General features: G+C 43.9%; 1 protein-coding gene across 2 annotated transcripts in view; it reads left to right on the top strand.

The window, feature by feature from the left end:
- Positions 1 to 1253: 1253 nt before the first annotated feature.
- ldlrad3 (low density lipoprotein receptor class A domain containing 3) overlaps positions 1254 to 26512 on the top strand; it is a 255998-nt gene continuing 230739 nt past the window's right edge. For both annotated transcript variants that reach the window (XM_079502466.1, XM_079502465.1), the window contains exon 1: positions 1254 to 1514. In XM_079502466.1, the coding sequence (XP_079358592.1) occupies positions 1460 to 1514 (55 nt within the window). In that variant the 5' untranslated portion in view covers positions 1254 to 1459. The remainder of the gene's footprint in view (positions 1515 to 26512) is intronic.

Raw genomic sequence — 26512 nt, forward strand, 5'->3', positions numbered from 1 at the left:
ATAACTCTGGGGAAAGTTGGGAAATCAGGCATAGTTGTATTAAATTTCAACCTGCTATCTGTATGTACCGTATCTGGACTTACAGTGCTAATACAATCTGTGGACATTGTCCAGCTAGGGCTGTTGGAGTTCTCTGAGGTGAGGTACATAATCCTTCCTACTGTAGCAACCATCCTAACAGGATTAAACACCATACAATACTGAGGTGATATGAAAACAAAAGCTCCATATAGAACTATAACACAATTGGACTCTCTCACAGATGATCCCACTGACATGTTATATGACCATTCTCTCAGAGGCAGCCAGCCTGCATCAGGCCTTTGGCTTGATAACACATACCGGTAGTATGGTATGGTAGCCTGGCTGCATTTAGACTATAGAGTGAGTTGGAGGGAGCCAGGCTGATATTGAGACTGAATGATCATATAGCCTGTATACCTTCACATGTTTAGTAGCCTGTTATCAAAAGAGGGGTTTCTTTGAAGCGGTCTGTCTGCAACTGTGGCTCTTTGATAAAGACTTGAGGTCTGATAGGTGAAACTGCCACCTCTTGCATCTCTTAATTAATGTATCACTATTTTCAATCATCTCTCCCTAAAAAAAAAACAGAAAACGAAACACTCGCCCGTCTGGTGCAGCTTTTTTGTTATTCTAATTTTTGAAAGCAACCCATCTGTTAGCTAACATACTTTCCAAAAAGTTCCCTTTTGCCAATGCCATCTGTTGTCATTCTGATAGAAAACATAATATGTTTTTATTTTTGATTGGCTGAAAATGTTATTCACAGTATGCAGAATGGGTACATTTCAAACGAAAGCACAAGTCAATACAAACTTTCATAAAGTACTTTCATATACAGTACACGCTGCAGTGCACCAACGTGTACTGTACCCCTTTGTTGTTTCATCAGGCCTTTTGGCGTTCGATGTTTTGGACTGGAGTAAACACACTATAGCCTACAGTAGGCATATACAATGCAACTTCGATAAGATAGAGGAGGGATAGCAATTGAATATGGTCCAAGGCGACCTCTCTGGCTCTCTCCACTGTGACTGCTCTGCTGCGACTCCGCCTCTCTCAGCAGCACCAACAACAACCCGATCCCATTCCCAATCCCACGTCCGTCCGACTCCCCTCCCTGCTCCCTGCCTGCTGCCACCACCCCAAAGCCCCTTCCTTCCATCTCTCTCTAGTCTCTCTTCTTCCCCCTCCTCCTCCCCTCGGATTCCACACCGCTGTCCCAACGACAATCCAGTACTCCACGCCAAATGCCCTCCTAACTTTACCCGGGAGGGGGGAGAAAGAAAAAAAAGAGAGAGAGAGAGAGAGAGATCAGAGAGCAGCTCTGTACTACTACTAACGCCAGAAGTGTGGGATATACCGGAGAAGTTCTCTTCTGCCCTAAGTATCGGCCCGCGGCAGGGCGGATAGAGGGGCAGGCCGAAGAACAGCGCGTATGATGTGGATCTGGTACCTACTGCTTGGTTCGGGGTCAGGCTCAAGTACGGTCGGTAAGTTGTAGAACCACTAAAACTAACGTTGCTGCTGCTATCCCTCCGTGCGCCTCTTTGAACGGTGTCGCCATTACGGCGTATACTATTAAAGGCATATACGCGCTTTTTGAGGGGGGGACAATGTAATAACAACAGCTATGACGTGTTCGCTACTTCTGTTTCCATGTTGAGATGTTGTTGTTGCGACTTTGTGGCGACGGCCGTTTCATCTGTCTGTCGTGGAGTCTATTCGGTCTTTTAAAAGTCGGCACTGTTTCTCGTGGTCGCGCTTTTTCCACTGTCGTGCACGCCGACTCGAAAGCACTGCACTCTGTTTACCCTGCCTGCCCTGCACTCATGTCTGACTGTGTGTGAAATGAATACAGAGTTGTAGCCTACTAGACAGTGGTGGAAAAGTAGCTGGCTACTCATATTTGATCAAGCAATGTAGAATATGTGATAAGTAAATGCCCAGAATTCAAAATTGACTTGAGTGAAAGTAGTAGCGTAGGCCTATAATGTACTTGTCATAAAGTACCAAAAGTAGAAAGTAGGCTACTCATCCAGAATGTTTTCAAATACAAATGTATACAAATCTTTTGAAAATAGCAGATCTACAAGCTCATAATGTGTGGCATCGCTATGCAGCTTGTAGATCGGCTATTTTCAAATAACAATATACATCTACAAAGTAACTATAGGAACTAAAGTTTTCAAATAATTGTAGTGGAGTAAAAGTACAATATTTGCTAATGAGATCATGTAATGGAGTAGAAGTAAAACAACTGGAAATACTCCAGTAAAGTATAAGAGAATACATCAAAATTGTACTTAAAGTACAGTAGGCCTACTTGAGTAAATGTTACGTTGCACCACTGGTTAGTGTATTTTGTACGCTAGGACGGTTATGACCAGGGGTTGTTGACAGGACAGAGTTGACAAGTCAATTCTGCCACGGCAGCTGGGGCCCAGTGCAGGGCCACGTAAGAGCAATGCCTCAGTTTACACTCAGGTCACACTGGTCAGGCAGCTGGGTGGCATGACAGTGGCCCACTTCTTTGCTTTAGTTTACACATACTCAGTATTTGACCAAATCTGGCCTAGAGGGCGCTCGCAACCACAGGGGGTGCACGCACCACAGGGGGTGCACGCACCACAGTTTGGGAACCCCTCTGCTAGGGTATCCGGAATGCTCACCTTAAAACACGCTCACCCTCGTTTTGTTTCCACCAGGCTGAGCAGTTCTGCCGGCTGTACGCCCACCAGGGTGAGGCGAGCATTCCAGTATTAGCTACTAGATATGCAGTCCATCAAGAAATGCATTGATTATTCTATCACAAAATCTTTAGGTGAAACAAGTTTAATCTGTCTTTCTGTGTATAATGGGGACAACAACACTGTTCAATATCTAAGATATTACCTTTCATTCATTAGGCTACTGTTTGGTTTGGTTTGCATTTACTGATGTGTATCGCAGTGTAGTAAACATGTTTTGTAGTTTTACAGGTGTACAGTATTTCATATTTGATGCTTTGCATTATGAGTGACCCCTGCCTGACAGCATAGAGGGAATGCTTGAAGTTTACTAAGCAGACATTGTGCAAACATTTCAAATTTATATAAGCAGCAGACACCGTGTGAATATCGTTATGTATAATGCAGAGGAAAATTAAACGGATTTAGTGAGGGCTGTCAGACCCAAGGCTGGCCCACGCTGTGGTCTGGTTCACTCTACACAGCATGCTGTAATGCTTTCATTCACATCATCATATTTCTGTGAATTATGTGAATACATCTTGTTGTTTGCAGGTCATCAGTTTAGGGATAGCATAGCGCTGAATAATAATGTTAGTTTTCAACCTTGTGGTGTGGTCAAAGTCACTTAAGCAAGCATTTTTATACTTATATCTGCGAAGGTTTATACTAGTAGGCTATGCTGAAAATAGCAGATCAGTAGATCTTGTAGATCGGATCACGACACCATCGTACGGCAGACTATAAATGAACCATTAGACCTGTAGACATGTATTGTAAATGTTGGTTGTATTTTTAGCACTAAAGGCACTTGTGAACGTGTGTACTGTACTAGCAGATACGCACAAACACACATGCACAAGACATGTTTGTCTGCGTGCATATCCTTGTATTGCAATCATGAACACAGACGCATAGAGACTCAGTCAGAAAGGGCATGATGTGGGGGCACGGTGGCACAGTAGTACTGTCGCCTCACAGCTAGAAGGTCCTGGGTTCGATTCCCGCTGAGGACCCTGTGGGTGCTGGGGGCGTGTTCCCTCCTCCGCGTCATCAGTGCCCATTCCCGAGGCAGGGTTGGCGAAAGGGCCTTTCTGTGTGGAGTTTGCATGTTCTCCCCGTGTCCCCTAGGGTAGGTACCCTCACAAAAACATGCAGTAATCCTGGTCTCTAAACTACCTCCCCCTGGCCAGCCGGGGCACCTGATGGAGGGGAAAGGAACTGGTCGGGAATAACATGTTCATTTCCACGTGCTACGTCCAGCTGGGGAAATTCCCCCCCGTCAGGTGAAAAGAAGCAGCTTGGACTCCTCATGCATAGAAGGAAGCATGAGGTCAGTCCGCTGCCCCCTCAGGTTGGCAGAGGAAGTGTAGCGCCCAGGATTACATAGATAATTGACACTGGGTGAAAAAAATGGGTTGCAAAATCGTGGGATAAAAAATTTAAAAAGAAAAAGAAACGGCATGATTGTGGTATTTGTCCCCGTATAACTTATTTGGGAAATATCAGAAGCGGTGGTAATTTAAAAATAATCATTATTTCCATTTCTTGTTTATGGTTTGTTTTTCAGAGAATACTTCCACTGCGGCATAGGCTTAAACATTAAATAAACTGCACTGAGGGCATTCGTACAATTTTGTTTTAGGGAAGCAATAAGACGGAATAATGACTTTTAATGACTTAACATTTCTTCGAGCAGTGGGACCAATTCTGTAGCAGCAGGGTGCTGCAGCTTGAAATTTAAATGAGATGAACTCTGATCTCACTTGTATAGCCCTCCCATGTTGTTGCTCTACCCATCTTCCAGAGAAATCCAGCCTATAATATTATGCTGAATTGCATGAACCAACCCAGCCAACCCAGATGCATATTGCTCCCAGTGGTGCTGCTGGCAAAGCCATGGTCCAGTATCTCCTCAATCAAGATGAATGTGTTGCATTGCCCTTGCTGTGCTACCAAACTGCACATGGGACAGGTGCTGGGATATTTTCATTCATAACCACGGGTGCTTTCTCAGGTCATTCCTCAGCCGGTGACACAGCGACACGGGAAGCAGAATCACATTGTCTGCTGTTTGCATTGTGCTCCCGCTTGGCAAAATCCTTTGGGATTTCTGCACTGTCACAGGGACACTGCAGCTGGTGGAATAAAGTGTATTTCTGCACATGTGTGTGTGTGTGTGTGTGTGTGTGTGTGTGTGTGTGTGTGTGTGTGTGTGTGTGTGTGTGTGTGTGTGTGTGTGTGTGTGTGTGTGTACACGGATGACTATGACATGTACACATGAGGTGTGCACACATACATTATGTTGTGTGTGCACACACACGTGCGTGCTTGTTCGTGTGTGTGTACAGTGAATGAGAGGGAGAGAAAGGAATTGTGTACTTTTTGCCCTGGCTGCACAATAAAATCCTCAGTGTGAGTGTTCATGTATCCATTTGTAACTCTGAGAGTGTACAAATGGAACCAAATGTAACCGTCCATTTGCTTACATCTGTACACTCTCAGAGTTAAATTATCCCTCTGCATTCTACCGTGTGATATGGTTGATATGCATCAAATCATAGTTACATTGTGAGACAGGCAGGGATTATGTAGGGCCTGTGCGTCTGAGCGAGCCGGCTCCAGTTCCCAGAGTTGTTAAACAAAGCCACATGACTGGCGTCACATTTCAAGACCTCTGCGACGGCACGGTTTTAACTGAGCACATTCATTCTGTGTGGTTTTCCATCTCGTCTTCCATCACAGATGAACGCCTCCCGCAAACTACGTTGGGTACGCAAAGAGCGCTAAGCCAATAATGCTTGATTGTCCATTATGTTGCAGCGGTATCCTCATTCCCAGGGCCAGGGTCCTAAATCATTACTTCTATACTTGAGGCTCCTGCGTCCATCCACTCAAGACTTTCCTTGGATCTATAACTCACACTGGGCTGAATGTTTGATGGTCCTTTGGGACATACAGTCTGGTTTGAAGGAGAGCTATAGAGAAACCATGGAAGACTGAGATGTGGAAAAATAGAGATTGACTCTGGAGTCTGGATTGATATGAACTACTTTGCCATGCAGTGGAGCTAAGGCTTTGTTGCTCTGTGATGGTTGCATTGTATCGATCCCCTATGTTCCTCTGGTTGCTGAGATTCTAGCCCATACTTGCCGCTCATCTTTGAAATGCTAACAAAATTCTATAGCCTCACGGATGACGTACACGTACACTGTGTACATCATAAGGTTCAGTATTTACACAGTAAAATTGCCAGTTGAGTGGATCTCACTACCGGTAGTTAGGGTTTGTATCACATGGGCTCTTTCAGCGAGTCCCAACATTCCCAGTTTGATTCCCAGCCAGCCGGGCAGTTTTGCTGCAAGGCACTCCCCTACTCTTTCTAATTTTTATTTTATTTTATTATTAGATGCAATTGTGAACAATAGCCCAAGTAAGATAATGTATCCTTTATTTGGTTCACTGCAGCTCAACAGTCAGTGTGAGCTTAGTGGTGGTCAGGAGATGTCTATGAACTATGCTTTTTAAGGCTTGAAGGCCATTGTCTGTGATGGAACCAACTACATGCTCCATCTGTTCAATGTGAGTGTAATATTCTAGCCTGGGGCCTGGGGGGCTGAGCTGAGTGCATATTCTGGTGAGGCTGTGCATAGGTGGGTGTTTTGCTGTCTTACGTATGGTGGAGGGAGCATATCCTGGTGGAGGTCCACCTTTTGTACTGGACTGTAGCAGCAGCAACATGTCTTCTGTGGCTATGCTGGTGATGTATGTAGAGTTGTGTACTGTATTATTGTGAGGGCCTTCCCCTGAATATTGTCAGGTAGACCAAAATGTGTAGGTGGAGCACTCATACAGCTGAGTGAGGCATACTGCATGACACTGCAGACCTGTAGCTTGTAGACAGTTGCTCAGCTCTCGAGGTGAGTTTACTGGACACTCTCCGGCCCGGATGAAGATTTTGGTCTATTTTGACACGCAGGATGTCATTTGTGGTGGTCAGTCGGTACTCATTGCATTGCATGTTTCTTGTCTCTCTCCACTGTAGCCCTACTTATCCAAAAAGGCTCAGATTGTTGCCATATATAAAAACCACACACACACACACACACACACACACACACACACACACACACACACACACACACACACACACACACACACACACACACACACACAATCGATTAATCACCTAAGATTCTTCAATTATAACTTAATTCTTTCAGCGCCATTGCCGTTGATTAATGGCAATTGAAGCCTATTTTTTGATACTACGCTTACCGTCATTGCCGTTGATTAATGGCAATTGAAGCCTATTTTTTTATACTACGCTTACCGTCATTGCCGTTGATTAATGGCAATTGCGCTTTTATAGTGCATTCGATCAATCGAGCCATAATGCTACTTACGTTAGCCGGTTAGCTAGCTATGTTGTTGTCACAGCACTGGATCGTCCATCTTAGATCGTCATCCATAATAATCCATTCTATCTGTTTCTTTCAATCGCCTGTATCTCCTATTCCTTGTCCCAGATAGCATTTTTGGTCAAAACAACGTTTCTTTGACGGCACAGAGCCGACGATGTGGACCTCTCCAGTGCCCCGGTTTGGATTCATCTTGTAAATAAGGCCTGTCCAGGCTCCGTTCAGCTTACTAGGATAATACTACTTCCGGTAGACTGGAAATGTGACTTTTAAAAATAAGAGCTCAAATGGGAAAAATGCTGGTGTGAATTAGATCCTAATTTTTCAATAAATGCTAGCGGGCTAACATTAACAGTTAACTATTAATTGAAAATTCTGTGGTTCTATCATTGGGCGTTTTTCTGTGAATGTATGCTGTCTGCGTTGTGTGTGGCCAAGGAACACATATGTGAGCTGGTTAAAAAAAAAGTCCCCCACGGCCCACACCTTGGTAGCCACAGAAACGTCTCTGCTTTTGCATGTGATGCTACAGACTAGACAGTGCATGCCTGGCCCCTGTATCTCAAATGGTCAATATAAATATTAAGGAATATAATATGCCTCTTGTAATATTTCTCTATATCAGCAAAATGTAGATTTTATGTTATATATTGAGGGATTTGTTTTTAAACGCTGCTTATCAACTACCCAGTTAATCGATCGATAAGGTTATCAAAACCTATGAATTATCATTTAATGAGGGGGGGGCTTTGTTGTGAAGTGAAGCCCAAGGAGGGAATCTTATGATGTTTTTGTTTTGACATTTTGACGTGGCTAAAAGACCACTGCAGTATCCTCCTGGTGTTTGTGAGTAACACTCGCGCACATGCATGCACACACTGTATGTTATTGGAGGATTATTGGGGGAAAAGCGGAGAGGCACCGAGAAACACATGATTTCCTATCACTGTCAGATACATTTACCATCATCTTATCACATTTACACTACTATTGCTTCAGCTTCGACTCGTGTTGCCAATGTGAAAAAGGGAACACGTTAAAACTTTATTGTTTCTGTATGATATGAGGCAATCTCCTGTCAGATACATTTACCTTGAAAATAGGGAAGGAGAGGTCGCACAGCTCGTAGTCACGATGCAAAAAAAGTTTTTATTAGATTACCAACGTTTCGGCAACAAAATGCCTTCTTCAGGGTATGAATACTCTCCTTTCCTTTTTTCACGTTTGTCTCCCGTGGTAAGCACCTCCCCACTATTGATGTGTGCTCCTATCTCTGTGTGATACATTTACCATCACATCTTACCTTGACATCTTACAAAAATCCATGGCACTTCTTCCACACAACACACACTATGCCCTTTGAGCTGCAAAAGACGATATCTCAAAAGAGAACCACAAACACAAACCGAAGGATCATTTTTTTCGGTCTTCATCCATTTCTACAGTACATGCTCCTCTGTGAGGAGAATGTTTTATGCTTTATGCAACGAACTGTGTCCTGTTTCCCCCCTTAGCTTGCTCCCCTGCGGTCCCCTGTGATCAAGAGTCATTTTCTGTGTAGTGTCACACAGTCACTGTGGCAGCCAGCACGGACACCAAAGGGCTATTTTAGACCGCAATCCCAGCATCCCTCTGTCAATCCAAACAAACACACAGCCCTGAAGGTCAACACAACCAGAGAGAGTGGGGGAGAGGCGTTGAGCGCACCGTGACAGCTGATACTCTGTTTGCTGTCCGACCTGGGCTAAAGTGCAGGCTGTTGACTGCGGTTTCACATATTTGGACTGCGTGAGGTGTGCTTGATTTATCCCCTTCAGATGTTGAAATAGCTGTAACAATAATGTAACACTGCAGTCCGCAGTAGTCAACAACAATCAAACGATCAGTATGAATAAGATGTTATTTCAAGTCTGCAGAATATTTTTAGCCATTTGGTTCATCAGGTCTGCCCATTTCTTCCGGCAGATAACTACAGTATAATAACTTGCCCAAAATAGCATCAGGTCTGTAGTTTTTAAAAATATCTAACCAATGAAAAGTATTAACAAGAACTATAGTGACTAAATACATAACTGCAATGCTCCGTTGGAACAACGGTTCTTTTTTTTTAGACATAACAACTCCAATTTCCGTCTGACGGCGTCAGTGACGTTTTGTAGGCATGCATTGTACTTGATTATCAGCATCATTGGACGGATCCATACATCAGCTGATGTCTGTTCTGGTGATTGCACTGTGTACTTTGCTGTGGACATGTTACATAATTGTTGCTTTTCAAAGACCACAGGCGCTTTCGTCATTCCTAAGAGTAGCAAAGCTCCAAACCTTGGCTTTGGACATTCTAATTACCTCCAGTTGTCCAAACATCTAATCACTAAGGAACTGGTGATTTTGGCTGGATAATGTTAGTTGATTGCAATCGCACAGACCACTGCTTTTCTTGTTGTGTATTCATCTGGTTGGAAGAGTTAGTTCACAATGGCACAGTAACAATCTATTACACACAGTGAATTTGCCAGTCTTTAGCTATAATGTTTTTGATCTGTGACATCAATGCCAATGAGTTTCTGTCACTGGGAATAGGCGGAAGATGTAGGGTCTCAGTGTCAGTGGAAATGTATGGCCCTGCCATTTATTGTAATACATCACATCGATTGAACAAATCTGCAGTGAGGTTGGTTCAGTGATTTTACTTGTGAGATCATGAAACAAGCTGTTTGCTGAGGTGAAACGCTCAATTGTAATTGAGGTGTGAAATTTAGAATATTTGCAGACTTAGCTGTTCCGCTAGATAAAGATGATATAGTATAGCTAGCAGCATGTCTTGTGTAATAATGAAATATATTTTCTGTTCCCAGTCCTTACACCATAATATACATCATAATATCACATAATGTCCCTTTTACCCTCTTTTTCTTTTCAATGACCTAACCCTTTGTAAACAGAAGAATCTCTTACCAGAGGGCCCTGTCTCTTTACATAAATGACAGAATTTCATAATTGTGCGTATGAATTGTGTGTGATTGTTTACATGAGTGCATGCCAATGTGTACCTGTATAAAAAATGCTCTGTGTGTGTGTGTGTGTGTGTGTGTGTGTGTGTGTGTGTGTGTGTGTGTGTGTGTGTGTGTGTGTGTGTGTGTGGGTGTGTGTGTGTGTGTGAGTGTGTGAGTGTGTGTGAGAGTGTGAGTGTGTGAGAATAGGCAGAGATGGACAGAGGTGTGATGCTGCCTTCTTTCCACATCACATTGACATACAGTTGATAGTGCCAGTGGAATTTTTCTACACGTATTATTATGTGCTCACTCGCATGGACACGCGATTGATTTAGCAACCCTCGGGTGAAATTCCAATCTGCGAAACGCAGAAGCCATTATGCAATGCGATGTTACTCCTCTAGGCAAGTGCATCAAAGAACAAATAAGATCAATCTCAATTCGGCAGACTAGAAATAATTGCCTCTTTGTCACAATTAATTTCAAAGCTTTGACTTAAGACCCCATGATATTGATATTGAATTCCCCATTAATGCGCACCTGAAAACAGGCTTATTAAGTGTAGCTGGATTCCTTGTGCATGCATAGGCATAATGGATGGTGACAAAGTGTCAAGGCAACCTGGCCTAATATTTCTCTGTCTGTTTTAAGGGAGGGGATGATAATTGATCCAGATTTACAAATCTGGCATAAACCCTGGCCTTGAGCCATCAGGTTCCATCCTCAAGTATCTACCTCTCTTCTCTCTGTCTCTCCCCTTCTCTCTCAACGTCTCTCTACCTCTCTTCTCTCTGTCTCTCCCCTTCTCTCTCAATGTCTCTCTACCTCTCTTCTCTCTGTCTCTCCCCTTCTCTCTCAACGTCTCTCTACCTCTCTTCTCTCTGTCTCTCCCCTTCTCTCTCAACGTCTCTCTACCTCTCTTCTCTCTGTCTCTCCCCTTCTCTCTCAACGTCTCTCTACCTCTCTTCTCTCTGTCTCTCCCCTTCTCTCTCAACGTCTCTCTACCTCTCTTCTCTCTGTCTCTCCCCTTCTCTCTCAACGTCTCTCTACCTCTCTTCTCTCTGTCTCTCCCCTTCTCTCTCAACGTCTCTCTACCTCTCTTCTCTCTGTCTCTCCCCTTCTCTCTCACAATGTCTCTCTCTCTCTCTCTCTCTCTCTCTCTCTCTCTCTCTCTTTGTCATTCTTCTCTCTGTATTTGATGAAAATGGTGTACATAATTCGATTTTAATTGACTATGTTTGGGTAAGGGTTGTGTTAGATCAGTTAAGGTTATCCTATCCTCGGGGACCACAGACGTTTTATTTTCAATGGGGGAAAAAGCCTGAGTGAGCCCAGCAGGAAAAGTGGCATCGCGAACCAATAAGAGTGCAGAGGGCACTAATAGGAAATATACAAAATCACAACGTGTAATGTGTTGCGTTGTGAGTGACGTGTGAAGTTGTGAGACTGTAGATTTATTTTCAGTGAAGAGATGTGTGGTTGAAGGGGAATGAAAGGAGCAGACATATTATAGAGCCCAGGACCCCAGTCAACTATATAGGGTTTAAGACGTGGTTATGGTAAGGTTTAGATCAGTTATGGTTAAGGTTAGGGTAACAGGATATGGAATGAATGCCAAGTCAGTGAAAAACCAGCAAGTGTGTGTGTGTGTGTGTGTGTGTGTGCGCGAGTGCGCGTGTGTGTGTGTGTGTGCATGCTATGTGTAAGCCGTAATCCTGTCCTGGAGGAGGACCAGGGGAGGCGAGGCGCTCATCTTCACAGGAACTAATCGGCCCAATCTCGCCTGCTGTTTACATAGGCAGCCTCGCCAGCCCCAATCCAATGCAAAGCCCATGTTAATTACCTTAATGCCGCTTCCCTGTCAACCATGGATTGGCACCGACGGTCTCTGGCAGCAACACACTGCAAAATGAATTATTTTCACATGTTCACTGATTATTCCACAGCAGACAACCCCCCACGTCCCCCCCGTCTCCTCATCCCGTCTCCTCACCCCCTTCGGTATTTTAGTCTCAGAGAGGCTCAGAAATGGAGCCCGACCGATGCTACATGTTGGGTGCTGCTACATGACGGATGCTACATGTTGGGTGCTGCTACATGACGGATGCTACATGTTGGGTGCTACATGACGGATGCTACATGTTGGGTGCTACATGACGGATGCTACATGTTGGGTGCTACATGACGGATGCTACATGTTGGGTGCTGCTACATGACGGATGCTACATGTTGGGTGCTGCTACATGACGGATGCTACATGTTGGGTGCTGCTACATGACGGATGCTACATGTTGGGTGCTGCTACATGACGGATGCTACATGTTGGGTGCTGCTACATGACGGATGCTACATGTTGGGTGCTGCTACATGACGGATGCTACATGTTGGGTGCTACATGACCAATTGGGTGCAATGGCGATCCAAATATTGGAGAGACCTACCGTATATCCTTTCATTCTTTCTTTCCCATGTCCGTAGTATATATACTGTACGTACCCCAACGCTAGGTGGCGTCATATCCCAGATCCGTATATATACGTACCCCAACGTATACTCTGTCTATATAATGGTTGAGGCCTACGGAAGCTTTTAACGTTGGTACGGTTCCTATGGCAACGCCCCACCGTTCCAACTATGGGATTGAAAAACTAATCACAGTGCAAACCAGTTGAAAGGAGGAGGATCGCTGTCCTTGGTGGATCTTCTGCCATCCTCGCCTACCCTGGTCCTCCTCCAGGACAGGATTACGGCTTATACATATTACGCACACACACACACACACACACACACACACACACACACACACACACACACACACACACACACACATATACATATACATATACACAAAATGGAAAAGTATGCCCATATGATGAGATATGCTATAAAAGTGTGAACATTTTATTTTTTATTTCACTATGTCTTAGTTTAAAGTGATCCCTGATGATTACCGATGTTGTGACGTAGATATATATTATCCGAATAATTAACACAAATAACTTTGATGGTTAATAAAATCAATTAAGAATATATTTAAACTTCAATATATGAAAAGAACTCTGATGTTCACATATTCTTTTTTAAATAGCTAATCAAGCTCATAGTTCATCGCATCAAAGAACCTTGTGGGCTTAGCTTATAGATCGTCTATTTTTGAAAATTCAACTTTTATTCAAGTTAAAAGGTAAAAAAGTTGTCGTCAAAAAGGTACATCAGCCAAACAGATATATCAGCCAGACAGATATATCAGCCAGATAGATATATTATCAGCCAGCCTTGAATAAAAGAGCAGAGGGGAGTTAACTTAGATGTGGAGGTGACTTGGTGGTCAGGCAGAGAGGCCAGGAAGTTCAGGTCTGGCTTTGGTCATTACCGGGGCAGCGCTATTAGTCTCGCCGGGGCTAGTGTGTCAGAAATGGTAATTGAGTTAGTCTCTGTGCCGCACGCTGTAATGAGGAGCTACAGGCCTAAAGATCGCACTCATTTCTTATGCCCAGGATGATGTGTCGACCCCGGCCGTCCTCCGCTTAATGACTCCCGATACTTAATGAAGGATTGGTGGGATTCCAAAGACTCAGACGGAGCTTTGTACTAATAAACTGCGAGAGGGGGTGCTATGGTTTGTCCAGACACTTTAGAGACTTGTATCATGACATTCCAAGGAGCTTCTTCGTGTAGATGGCTAATGGAGCCCCGGAAAGATCACTCCGAAGGAAGGGGAGGGAGACAAAAGTGGCCATGAAATATGTGTGGATTGTGTGCTCCAAATATAAAACAGGCACTGGATTTGTATTGCATTTGTATTATAGTATTACCGAAAATGGTTTGCTTAAATATGTGCACAAAATACATTCGTACAGAACCTGTTTACGGCAACCTCAACTCCTTTGGCGAGCTGCCTAATGTGTTTACTGAATCAGTCAATAATAGTAATAACTAGAAAAGTGTGGTTGCCGCAATCACTTATATAGGCCCCTCCCACTAATTTTGCTAACCAATTACAATGTTACGTTTACATCATATAATAATTGTGTGTGTGTGTGTGTGTGTGTGTGTGTGTGTGTGTGTGTGTGTGTGTGTGTGTGTGTGTGTGTGTGTGTGTGTGTGTGTGTGTGTCCTTTTAGCACACCCTCCTGTGCCAATCACGAGAGCACGAGAAATTAACACGAGAGTACCAGTAAGACGCCTGAGGGCAGAGCTTCTTAATATGGCAGTTGAGAAGCGGGAGTTAAACTATTAATCTGGTGTCAGTGAGACAGAGTTGCTGGCCGGTTATAGACGTTGCAGATGCCGTAGGCGTTGAGCATGAGGCCGAGTCATCGGCAGTGGCAGCAGTCACACTCTTGAAGTTGCAGATTCTGCTCGGTGGCTAAGAACCTCTGCTGAGGTGTGGCAAGAGGTGGCTGGTGTGTGAGACTCTGGCGCTGGCGCCGTTGGCGTTCCCTGGCCAGACGGCGGCGCCGCTCGTCGGCAGTCTCCTCCATGGGAGTGTGGAGGTCGCGCTGCTGGGGCAGATTGCCATGTGAACGCATCTGCTTGGGTGACGGCAGACTGCTGGGCAAGTGCTGTCACTTTGGCATGGGATCAACTTTGACCAAAAAATGCACAATGAAAAACAGGTATGGCCAGGGTTCATGGCCATATAGCGTGTCTTGAGTGTAGAGGGTTTGATGATGTCAGACTGACATTATGCGTGATCATAGAGGCGTTTTTCATGGAATTGAGGCTCTGATGAGGTGATACATTATTAAAAGATGCAACCAGTTCCACGTAGGTTTCCAATCAAATCAATGCAGGCAGCCATGAATGCCAATGCGTGTGCTAATTAGGTGAGAGATTTATGCCCAGCTGTTTGTTAGGCTGAACTTTGTCCAGTATTTAGTACTGCAGTTCTGTTTTCTCTGCACATTTCACTAAGGAATTTGTTGTTTACCACATTCAATCACTTGTGTCAAAGAAAATAGTTTCTAACACTTACAATGCCTAGGACATCCACACACGTCCTATCAAATAAATCCGCGGGTGCCTGAGATGTGTGGACACGTCTTAAAGTCTTTTTTATCGATCTAAAACAGGATCGTTAAAATCCAATTTTTTAACAACTCTTCTAAAGAGAGATCAGTTTTACGACGTAGTAAAGGACGATTTCACCTCCCGGTTTTGGGGGGAATTGAAGGCGTGGGTTTTCAGATAAAAATCTCCCTCATCTGCTTGGCCTTTATTCTGAAAAAGTCCCCGACACCCAAATTGAGGCACCAGAGAAATGTTAATAAACCTATCAACGTAATTAGTTTTTATACTCCGTGAACCCTCGGATTTGATGACCGGTTAAGATTTGCACAATATTTGATATACATTATGCCTAATTTAAGTCGCAATGAGTCACAATGCATTGACCCGCCATGCAACACATTTGCGCAACAAAGTATAAATCAGGCTGTAGGCGTATTTTCTCTGTATTCTCAGACCAGCTGATCCATTTTTATTTATTTAACCTTTATTTAACCAGTAAAAACCACATTGAGGCCACCTGTCTGGCCAAGACAGGTGGCGAAATAAGTAACACAGCTCAGCCAACATTACCCAACAACATGTCACATGCTCAGAACTATGAGCTTGGTTTTGCCAACTTTGCAAATTGATGGATTACTGTTCCAAATCGGTCCAGCTACTCATTTTTCTTGTTGAAGAAACTATAGGGTACGTTTGTTTAAAGATTATTTTAGGACACATGCTCGCTTGAAAGGTGCCATTTCAATGCTTTTACATTATTGTGTTGGTAGCCCCGGAGAGGAGAGCAGAGTCATAAAGAATAGGGAAACTAGTCGAGGTATGTAAACAAACATCATATTTCACCCTTGTGTAATTTTCATATGAATCATATCCTACATGTCCTTCATGAGTCAGGTGATCAGCTGATCAGTCCTGCAAGAATGCCACAGCGCTGATGATGTTGAATTATGATTGATTACTCCACGGTCAACCTCTAAAGTGGACATTCTTCACTAGCACATTGTGCACTTGCATGCATGCACGCACTTGCACGCACGCACACACGCACGCGCGCACACGCACACGCACACACACACACACACACACACACACACACACACACACACACACACACACACACACACACACACACACACACACACACACACACACACAAAACATATAACTTACTTACAGCACCCTTTATGTATCCATTTGTAACTCTACTAGAATTTCGCGGGCCTTCGGCCCGCTCATCCCAGAGTTGCGTTGCCCCGCGTTGCGATACAGAAGTCCACAGATACAGAAGTCCACAGTGACACGCGTTTTATGCAGCTGTTTTGTGTTGCAGCGCGTGCGCGCGCGCGCGTGTAGTGTTGTTGTTGTTATCCATATATGCGCCTCGGTTCGTCCCGTTTGTTCCACGCCAGGTGTCGACGCAGTCGTTTGTGCGATTTGCGTGTTTGCATTATTTTAACTGTGTAGGCATACCATATTCTGAATTACCAAAAAGAGGACACATGCGCGCGTGCATGTGGATGTGGATGTGCACATGCGCGTGCACGTCGTGCACGTCGTGCATGTGCCGTGCGTGGGCTGTTCTGTGAAATTGAGATGTCAAAAGAATCTATAGCCTAACAATAAATGGATCAAATATGCTCTATATTAGTTATGTATTTATTTGAAGCAGTGGCTCTGAAAGGTGTGATCCAGGGACCCTCATGGTTCCTTGAGGGGGTTCCAAATGGACCCATTATAGGTCTGTAACTCTGAGAGTGTAACACATGGACCCAAATGGACCCTTACAGGTCTGTAACTGTGAGAGTGTACAAATGTAACCAAATGGAGTCTTTTATGACTTTTAACTGTGATACTGTAGAAATGGAATGAAATGGGACTCTTATGGGTCCATTTGGTTTGACTCTCAGAGTTATGGGGGTCCTTGAAATTAAAAAGTTTGAGAACCTGTATGCAATGGCTTATCTGTTGTAAAAAGAGAGACCAGCCTATTCTCCAAACCATCATATCTTATGCTTTGCTAGGTTGTACAAAATAATATTGGGTCATTATAATTTGCAGGACTCACCGCGCGCACAGCTGCCTTGTCTGTGTTGACATGACATGGGCTTGCAGGACAGAACTTGTATTTGGGACAGACACATAGTTCCTTTGCAGACAATACAATGTGCTTGTCATTGGTCAGTCACAAAGCTAAGAAAACAGCAGCCTACTGTTTCTGCATGTCAATGATGAGATAGTTCTCCGCTGTCTGTCTATCTGCAGACAGCGGAGCAGCCAGCGAGCCTTTCTCTGATCTGCGGTCGGGACCAGTGGTAGTGGTGTCAGCGTGCAGCGCATGCAGAGTTATGAAGAATACACATTCCGGGGTTCGGGCTGAAAGTCCACCTCTCACAGTGTTTTTCCACTACGAACCATTGAACGTGCATTGTAATACACATTGGTGTGAATGGTCTGTGAGCGTAGCGATACACTACAGGCGATACGTGTAAAACCCCGGACATTTGAAGGGATTTATAAAACCACCCGGAGTGGCCGGACAGGCCCCCAAAAGAGGACGTATGGTAAACTGTGTATGTAATCGCGGCGCTGTCCATCCAAGTTAGAATGAGTGTGTGTGTGTGTGTGTGTGTGTGTGTGTGTGTGGCTGGCTGCCCTGTGTTTTGCAGCGTGGGGATCGCCATGTGAGGGGGCTAGCCAATAAGGGCCCTGTGTTGCATGTGGAGAATTGTGTAGGTTAGTGTGTGTGGTGTAGCCGAACGGGGTGGTGAGAACATGAGGGGGATGTAGCACAGCAATCGGTGACCCCTACATTAAGCTGTGTTGCTCCCAGCATGCAGTGCAAATGCGTGTTGTAGCAACCGTAGCCAATGGGAAAACAGGATGCAGTGTTGCCAGGTCCGCGAATTGTAAGCGAGTTGTAAGTAGCGTGTTGAATGGCATTGTTTCTGGGCTTGTTTTCATAGACCTGGCAACAAATTAGGCGGGGGTGTCGGTGCTTGTGGCGTGTTTGTGTGTGTGTTTATTTACTCATTGTTTGTGAGTGTGGACGTGAGGCGGCTTTAGTGGCAGTGCAATGACAATTTTTACGCGCGTGATGTTGAGTGTGGCCGTGCTGCGCGACATGAGGAGATAGCCGTGGATCGACGCGGAGGGTAAGTCTGTGACGTGTTAGTGTGTTTAGTGGGTTGTTGCAGTGTGTGTTGCAGTGTGTCAGTGACGTAGTAGCTAGTGCCTTTTGTTCCTGTGCGTGCGCATTGGGCACACCTTTTCAATTGTATATAGGATGAATGCACAAACGTAACAGTTGTGTACTCTCAAAAGTTGAATTAACACTGTGTGTTCTGTGCTGTCCCAGCTGTCACACACCCATATACGTGGGATTCAGTGCTTGGGACTGAAACCCAATTAACCAGCAGCAGACTCACAAGAAAACAAATACACCCGCTGAAGGAAAAACCTAACGTTCTGGAACCGGCCCGAAAGTAGAAGCTGTTTTGATAGCGGTCCATTTGTTTTCATTTAGCCCGGGTGTCGTGATGGGAGATGTGCCGAGCTCCTGCAGCAGTGTGTCTCTGTCAGAGCGGCCCTTTCCTCCCGTCCATTACTACAGATGGTCCCGCAGTGGAGCGCTAGTGAAGAGAAATGAGCCGGACGGCACCCATCGCCGGGAAGAGGCGTCTCAACGCATGCCCGGTTTCCCCACCGACGCAATTACTCTCTGCTTTGTTCCGCATTCGGAAATGACAGGGCATCACTGCATCAGAAATTATGGTTAATACAGGAGGATGTGAGGAATACACAGTAAGGCTGGTGTGTGTGTGTGTGTGTGTGTGTGTGTGTGTGTGTGTGTGTGTGTTGTGGGGTGGTATTGAGGTGGTGGGGGGGGGGGGGGGGGGGGGGGGGGGGGAGTAACATGGTGATAACATGGTGGGATAACATGGAGAGAAGCCAGTGGGTTTGTTGCACTATGTTGCAGCTTCATTGCACGGTTTCTAAACCGTATGCACATTTGCCCCGGACAGGCACACATCACAGACACACACATATAGATGACAAACTTCTAGACCACTGTTTCTCATGTCTGGTCTGAGGACCAAATTGACCCTTATGGATCTGTATATCTCTGATAGTGTTCAAATGGAACCAAATGGACCCTTACCAGTTCATTTGGTTCCATTCTGTAAACTCTCAGGGTTAAATAACCACTGATTCAGATAGAAAACACTCACGTCAAAGTAGATTAACCATTTATTGCAACAAATGGAATAGAGTTAAACTTGGCGCCCTGGGAGATATTCTCTGAATTTTGTCGCAGCAGCATGCTAAGCAAAACCAGAGAACATTAGCAATACCCCCCATGGGTATACAAGAACAGGCCGCACATATCAAGACAGTCAATGAGATTTACTTGAAACATACAACTTGAATGCATTTTAACGTTAAAGCCAAGAATCAGATTAGAGCTATGCAACATTGAATTCAAGTTTACTTAGAGCCATGCACACGAGAATGTCAGTTCAACATTCAGTTTCATCCATTCGGTCCATTTGGTTCCTTTTGTACACTCTGAGTTACATCCGTGTAGACCCTTGGTGGTCCGTGAACCTGATGTTGAGAAACAATGTTCAAGATATCTCTGAGGAGTTGCTATGGAGATACAGTACATACAAAGTTTAATTGTGCATAGGTGACCAGCACGTGACGGACTACAGACATATTTTTGGGTGACTGACATTTAATGCATTTTTTCCCCCTCGTTATAGACATAGACATCTCTGACATCCGTTGGGAGAAATGTAATGTAAATGGAGCCGCAGCAATTTTTCCTCACCCTATTCTTGTGGATAGCTATTCAGACCTGCCTCCTGCCTTTTCTAACCTTGAGCTCCCTCTTTTTAAATACAGTGAATTTGGAGTTACAGTCGGGAGCTGGCAAGACATTCATCTTTTGTTAAACTCTATCACCAATCTTGTTGTAATACAATAGGAAGAGTGGCTGTTGTTCAAAGTTTCCCACCGATTAAGAAACTTTAAAGGATTGTTGGAGATGAGTTAAACTGAAATGAAACATTAAAATTGACCGCCAAATCAGATAGAGCTCAGATATGATGTGTTTCAATATAGATTTTTTTATTTATTTGTGCGATTCAAATTAAGTGTAAGTCTGGTAAATCCACCATTAAGTCTATCTACATAAACGAGACCTACTACTATTGACATTTAAATGTAATATCACTTTTAATTGATCATATATCCCCCAGCACCGCAATTATGCGAGTCTCTGTAATTGCATGCTAGCAGTAGCACATGAGAGCTCCAACAGAGCCAGTTCTCCACTGTGTCAGCAGACCGTCACTGCTGCTGAGTAGTGCCCATGACCTTTCTCATGAATGTCCATGTCTCCTCGTCCTTCTTCATCTTATTTGGCCTTTTTTTATATACATAGGTTAAAGACTGGGGTCTTTTGCAACACTGACCTTTAGTTGTTATAACGCTATGATAGCTGTTGAGGAAGAGGGGGAGAAAGTTTGACATGGAGGATACCTCCATGTCAAACTTTCTATGGGGCCTGGGGTCCCCCAGGGCTCCTTGACGAGGCCCCAGGGGGGTTCCAGGGGGTCCCCAGCTAAATTATATCCTAATAGGATATTATTGCCATGAGATACCATCATATGATGACATATAATATAGGGCTTAAGTGGTTAATGCATGTCAAATTGGGGGTCTTTGAAATTTAAAAGCTTGAGAATTACTGTCTTTGACTCATTACCCTTCTCACACATTAGCATTCGCTTGAGTTGAGACAGAGAGAGAGCAGACAATGACCATTGACCACTGGCACTCTTCCCTCATTTGCATTCCACTGAAATACACAATTTCAATTGAACCTCTTCATTCTCTCGTTCGATCTCACCTCTCTCAAAATATGTCCTTCCGTTCCCATCTTCTCTAATTTTCTTTTTCATCTTCTGCCCTGTGTGTGTGTGTATGTGTGTATGTGTATGTGTGCGTGCGTTCGTGTGTGCGTGTATTTTTTCTTTCTTTTTTTTTCTTCTTTTTTTTCCAGATACAGATCATTTGCACTCAGCACTCGACCCCGCCAATGACTCATGGCCTGGGTGCACAATTAGGAACTCATTACCGTTAACATAGAAAGAAAGAAGACAGTGGAAGAAAGCTGCATGCTGTCCTCTTTGTTATCTCCCCTTTTATCCCCTTCCTTTTCACTTCTCCCTCTCCCTGGGCTTTTTTTTAAGTAAAGGGGTGCAATTTCTACTGCTCCTCCTCCTCTTCCTCGCTACTTTCATCATAGCATACCCTCTGCCACACTACTACTTCAGATCAATGCATAATGAGCTTTGTGTGTGTGTGTGTGTGTGTGTGTGTGTGTGTGTGTGTGTGTGTGTGTGTGTGTGTGTGTGTGTGTGTGTGTGTGTGTGCACGCGTGTGCGCGCACGCGTATTGTGCAGTTTCTGTCTGTAAATCATTTCTTTTCACCAAGGTGAATCTTTTTTCTCAGTTCAGATGCGTCCCGTCCGGTGCATTTAGAGGAGTTTTCCATTTAACATTTAATGTGTCTGGAAAACTTATTCACGACATGGTGCATATTCCTTTTTGTCCTTTATTTTATTTTGCACTAGTGACAAATCCCAAACCATTCATCACCCCCCAACCCCCCCCCCCCCTTAATTCATTGCCTATGAAATCCGAGTTAACCGGCCCCCTTTGTTTTTCCTGTCGTGTCGAGAGCCCAGGTGGTGCGAGGTGGAGACGAGCAGATACTATAGTCTCGGTAGTGTGACACAAGGTCAGCGCTGGGCTGGCAGCGTCACACTTTTATCATCCCTCCCTGTCTCTCTGGCCCGCCGGAACGCAGAGCGGACCTACCCGGGTCTATGATTGAAGGGCCACGTGCCATTTACCAGTGTGTTACCGGCACACATGAGCGGCTGTTGAAGGAGATGTTCTGGCAGAGCGGTGACATTTAGTTTAGTGTTGATGACGCCCCAAGGTGAGGGAATCAGACTTAATGGAACAGCTGGGTCTGATGGAGAGGCTTCATCTCTTAGACTGATGAGGAACGTACAGAGGTCATTTTGTCTGGCTGGAGCTCTCTTTCTCACTCTCTGTGTGTCTGTGCGTGTGTGTGTGTGTGTGTGTGTGTGTGTGTGTGTGTGTGTGTGTGTGTGTGTCTGTGTGTGTGTGTGTGTGTGTGTGTGTGTGTGTGTGTGTGTGTGTGTGCGTGTGTGTGTGCCTCTGTGTGCATACCTGAATGTTACAATGAGTGCATTGCTATCTTGGTGTCTTTTCTTCTGCCTGTTTTTGATCGGTGTTTGTTTTCTGTCAAACAACGCATCTTTTTTCACTTCTCTGTTTGAGTGGCTTGCCCTTTAGTGCCAAACTCTCGAATCTCGTTTTAGTCTTCCCTCCACCCACGCCTCCTTTATCTGAAGGTAATCCCAAGGTGACGTTCATACGGTCGGCCCAGGCACTGCTGAAAATGCCACTGTCATCTCTCCTAGGATTAGATGGACAATTGCTTTTATGAAATCCAGCTAGCCAAGTTATTTTAACAGAAAACTGCAGCAAAAGACATTCTCTAAAATACAAACACAGTTTGTGGTGATAAATGTATTATTTATTGACTTGGGAAAAAACAAATTCAATTTAATAACAAGTGTGTATGTGTACATGGACATAATTAAGTGATGCTATATTCTAAGCCCGGTATGATCTATGAACTTGGATTAATGGAATACCAGACTGTGATTAATAGGGTTGTGTTTACCGAAGCCAGGCTAATTTGGGCAGTCACCGTTTGGTGGGATCCAACGGTAGTCATTTCAAAGCCTATTTAACAAAAGGACCGCAGCTAAGTGAATCTATAATTGAAAGGCAAGGGCTAATGAATCAATCAGTGTTATATAAAGTGTGAAAGTGAACGTCTAAGTGTAACTAAGACTTATACAGTTGTGCTTAATTCACTTTTAGTTAGTATGCAGCAAAAGTCTATACCACCAATCTCTTTAAAGGGTAGGGTAGAAATTACTCTAGTTTTATGACAGTTATTGTACTCATAACTCTGATTAATACTGGTATTATTTTCTTGATTTCTTTTTCCTGTCTTTTTCATGTCTTGAAAAGTAATTACAGGATTGCCATAAAATGTGGTGTGCACATTGATGCTCCCAAAGGGACAGATCATTTGGGTGAGCCATTGACTTTCCCTATAGCGCCACCATCAGACCAAACATTTCAAAGAACAAACTGGAGAGATTTTTCTCACCTTGGCTTTGTAGACGTGTATTCTCCTCTATTTCCCTTGTTATGAGTGTTTGGTTTTCCTCTTCACAATGCCCATTATAGTGTCTTTACTTAACCCATCTGCTGCCACCTGGTGGACGCAGAGCCAACCGCAGACTGTCGAGCCGTTTGCAGTGTAACACGCTGGATTCACATCTTGTTTGGGCGGCCATCTTAGATGCTAAATAAATAGCGCCAATGTTAGCGAGCTAAAATGAAGCCATCCTTGCTCTAGAAAGCACCAATGTTCCCATCTAGATCACCGGATAATCAGCAAAGACCTCCGAACATCACGCGTTTTATCCAAACCATGGAGAGCTCCGTAGATTTCGAGTTATTCAGCTTTTTAGTCATATCAATAATAAAGCTTATCAGACGGAACGTTATGCCAGAAGCAGTTACCGTAGGCCATACAGTCAAAGGCAACACACATTTCTGCCTGACAAGATTTTCTGTGATTTTGTTTTGTGCGAAACACACTTTGCTACAAATTGTTGTCCAAAATACTCACGCAAATCAGTACACATTATCTCTGTAGTCATGTGATCAAGAGATCAGACTTTTCCGATTCCATTTTGATTAGCGCTATACCATTGGCTTCCAAATTCTTTGAGGGGCGCACTTTTCTTGTTACAACTGCAGAGCTAAATGATTGGGTTTGAATGTACAGACTGGTTGTCACTTACTTCTATGACCTTGCCTCTGCCCTCTTCACTGTTGAGACAGATCAAAGTGCTGAGATTAGCGCTCCCTATCTCTGCCCCTGTCCCTCTCTCTCTCCCCCCCCCGCCTCTCCATCTGTCTAATCTAATGCAGTGTCAAGGATGCATCATCAATTATGTACAGTAGTTGGAACAGTTTGGCTTTTAAAAGTCTTTGTCTTGATGCAGTGAACTCTGTTTAGTGTAGGTACAGTACATGTCATGTTCTACAAGCAGGTTTGATGTGTGATAAAGAATCGTTAGCAAAACATTTTGGATTAACAGATGCCAGATTTTGGATACCACCAATTACAAATGTTTTTTTTTTACTGATATTTGATCAAAAGGTGAATTATTTTACAAACAATGCAACTTGTTGTGTGGTTGTAGATCAGAAAACATGTTTTCATATTTGAAAAATCAGATACATATTTTCACATACGGATTTAGTCAAAAAAGTCAAATGATGACCGATATATCATCTCTAATCTTATGGAGCATACTGTATATGGTTGGAGTCCATTTTAAACATCTTTAGAAAATCAGTGTTGCCTCTCCTGGAGTACACACACTTTTAAGATATTTTTACTTGGGAACCAGGAGGGACTGGGAGATGAGTCTTGGGCGTGTGGAGTGTTGGCCAGGATGTTTTTTAGGGAAGGTTCAAACAGACTTCCTGTGTTAGCTGATCTAAGTGAGCAGGAAGGGGTTGGCTCATGTGATGTCCTGAAGGTAGGCCTATGTGAGTACCATGCCCTTGACTTGCCTTCTAGTTTTTTTTCACTAAGTTTACTGCCTGGAGATACCATCTGGGAAGTGTGTTCTTTATGTCTTATGTTTTGCAACCTTGTCTGTGTGTCTGTCCATCTGTGAACATCTAAACTCCGGCATCGTTGTCCCGATTGTCATGAAACGGTGCACAGTCTGCACACACACTCCCTGCAGGCCAGAGCAGAACCTCTGCCCCAAATTCTGCCCATCGGCCTGTTATAGTGCCACCGGGAGGCTAATCTTTTGAAAATTTAAAATATTACTCATACAGAATTTGTCCAAACATCATGCAAATCGGTACACACTTTCTCTATAGAGTGTCGCAGTCCAGCCCCTTTCAGAACGACGAGTGGCCCAGGAAATGATTCCCCATTCATCTTCCCCATAGGCTTTTCTTAAAAGTATTTATTTAAAGACGTTTACACCGCGGACAAAGCCAACTCGGATCGTGACAAATCATGACAACAAACACAATGTTTTGGGCAGATCAAATAGTTTTTCTTCTTACGAATTATTTGATCTGCCCAAAACATTGTGTTTATTGTCATGATTTGTCCCGAGGCAAATTGGCTTTGTCCGCGGTGTAAACGTCTTTAAATAAATACTTTTTGATGGGGAAAATGAATGGGGAATCATTTCCTGGGCCACTCGTTGTTCTGAAAGGGGGTCATGACAGATGAAATGAAATGAAATGAAATGAAATGATTACTATATTTACCCAGGGTATCTGGGCTAAGCTCAAGAACTTGTTTCTAGCCAGGCCCTGCTCATAGAACACATTTCATCATAGTGGTTCAATGCCTTGTTCAAGGGCACTTCAGTGGTGGTAATTTTAACGTGTCGGACAGCTGATTCGAACTGGCGACCTTCCGGTATCAAGACCGCTCTGCTATCCGTTCGGCCACCGCTGACAGATCTGTCAGATTTTTTATAGTTCATCCTGATCGGCTAAGATTGGCATTTACAGTTTGTAGGAGTGGCTCATCATGAACCGCTTGGCGATTGCCGTGAAAGTTCACGCACGCTTATAAACACGAAACTATATGCTACACTCCTACAAACAACATATTGTGGCTGTGCAATAACTTCATCAACATTATTACATCAATTCCTCAACTTCTACAGATTCCTCTCACCAGATAGTCACTGAATTCCTAACATTGCTGGCCCACAATAACCTACCTTACCTGGCTGAGACCTGTGCTCCGAGGAGCACTTTTTCTAGTTTAGTTCTCTTTTCAGGTCAGGAGATCAGGTGTCAGTTAGAGTGTAGTAGAGTGTAGAGTGTGTGTGCTGTAGAATCTGTTCATTTAACACATAGGCTGTACAAATTGAAACAAATTGACTCTGATAAGTACCCATTTGGTTTCATGTGTACACCTGGATGTCTACTGTATCCACTGGTTTAACCTATATACTGCCCTATGTACTTTGACAGAAAATAGCTCACAACATGTTGCCTTGTGATACATTGTGAACTTATAGATGGCTATTTTTTTTAATATTTGAAAAATTGGTGTGCCATGGCCCACAATTAATGTGGTTTTGCATATTGT

This window comes from Electrona antarctica (genome assembly GCF_951216825.1).
Source record: "Electrona antarctica genome assembly, chromosome: 5".
In the NCBI taxonomy this organism is placed as follows: domain Eukaryota; kingdom Metazoa; phylum Chordata; class Actinopteri; order Myctophiformes; family Myctophidae; genus Electrona; species Electrona antarctica.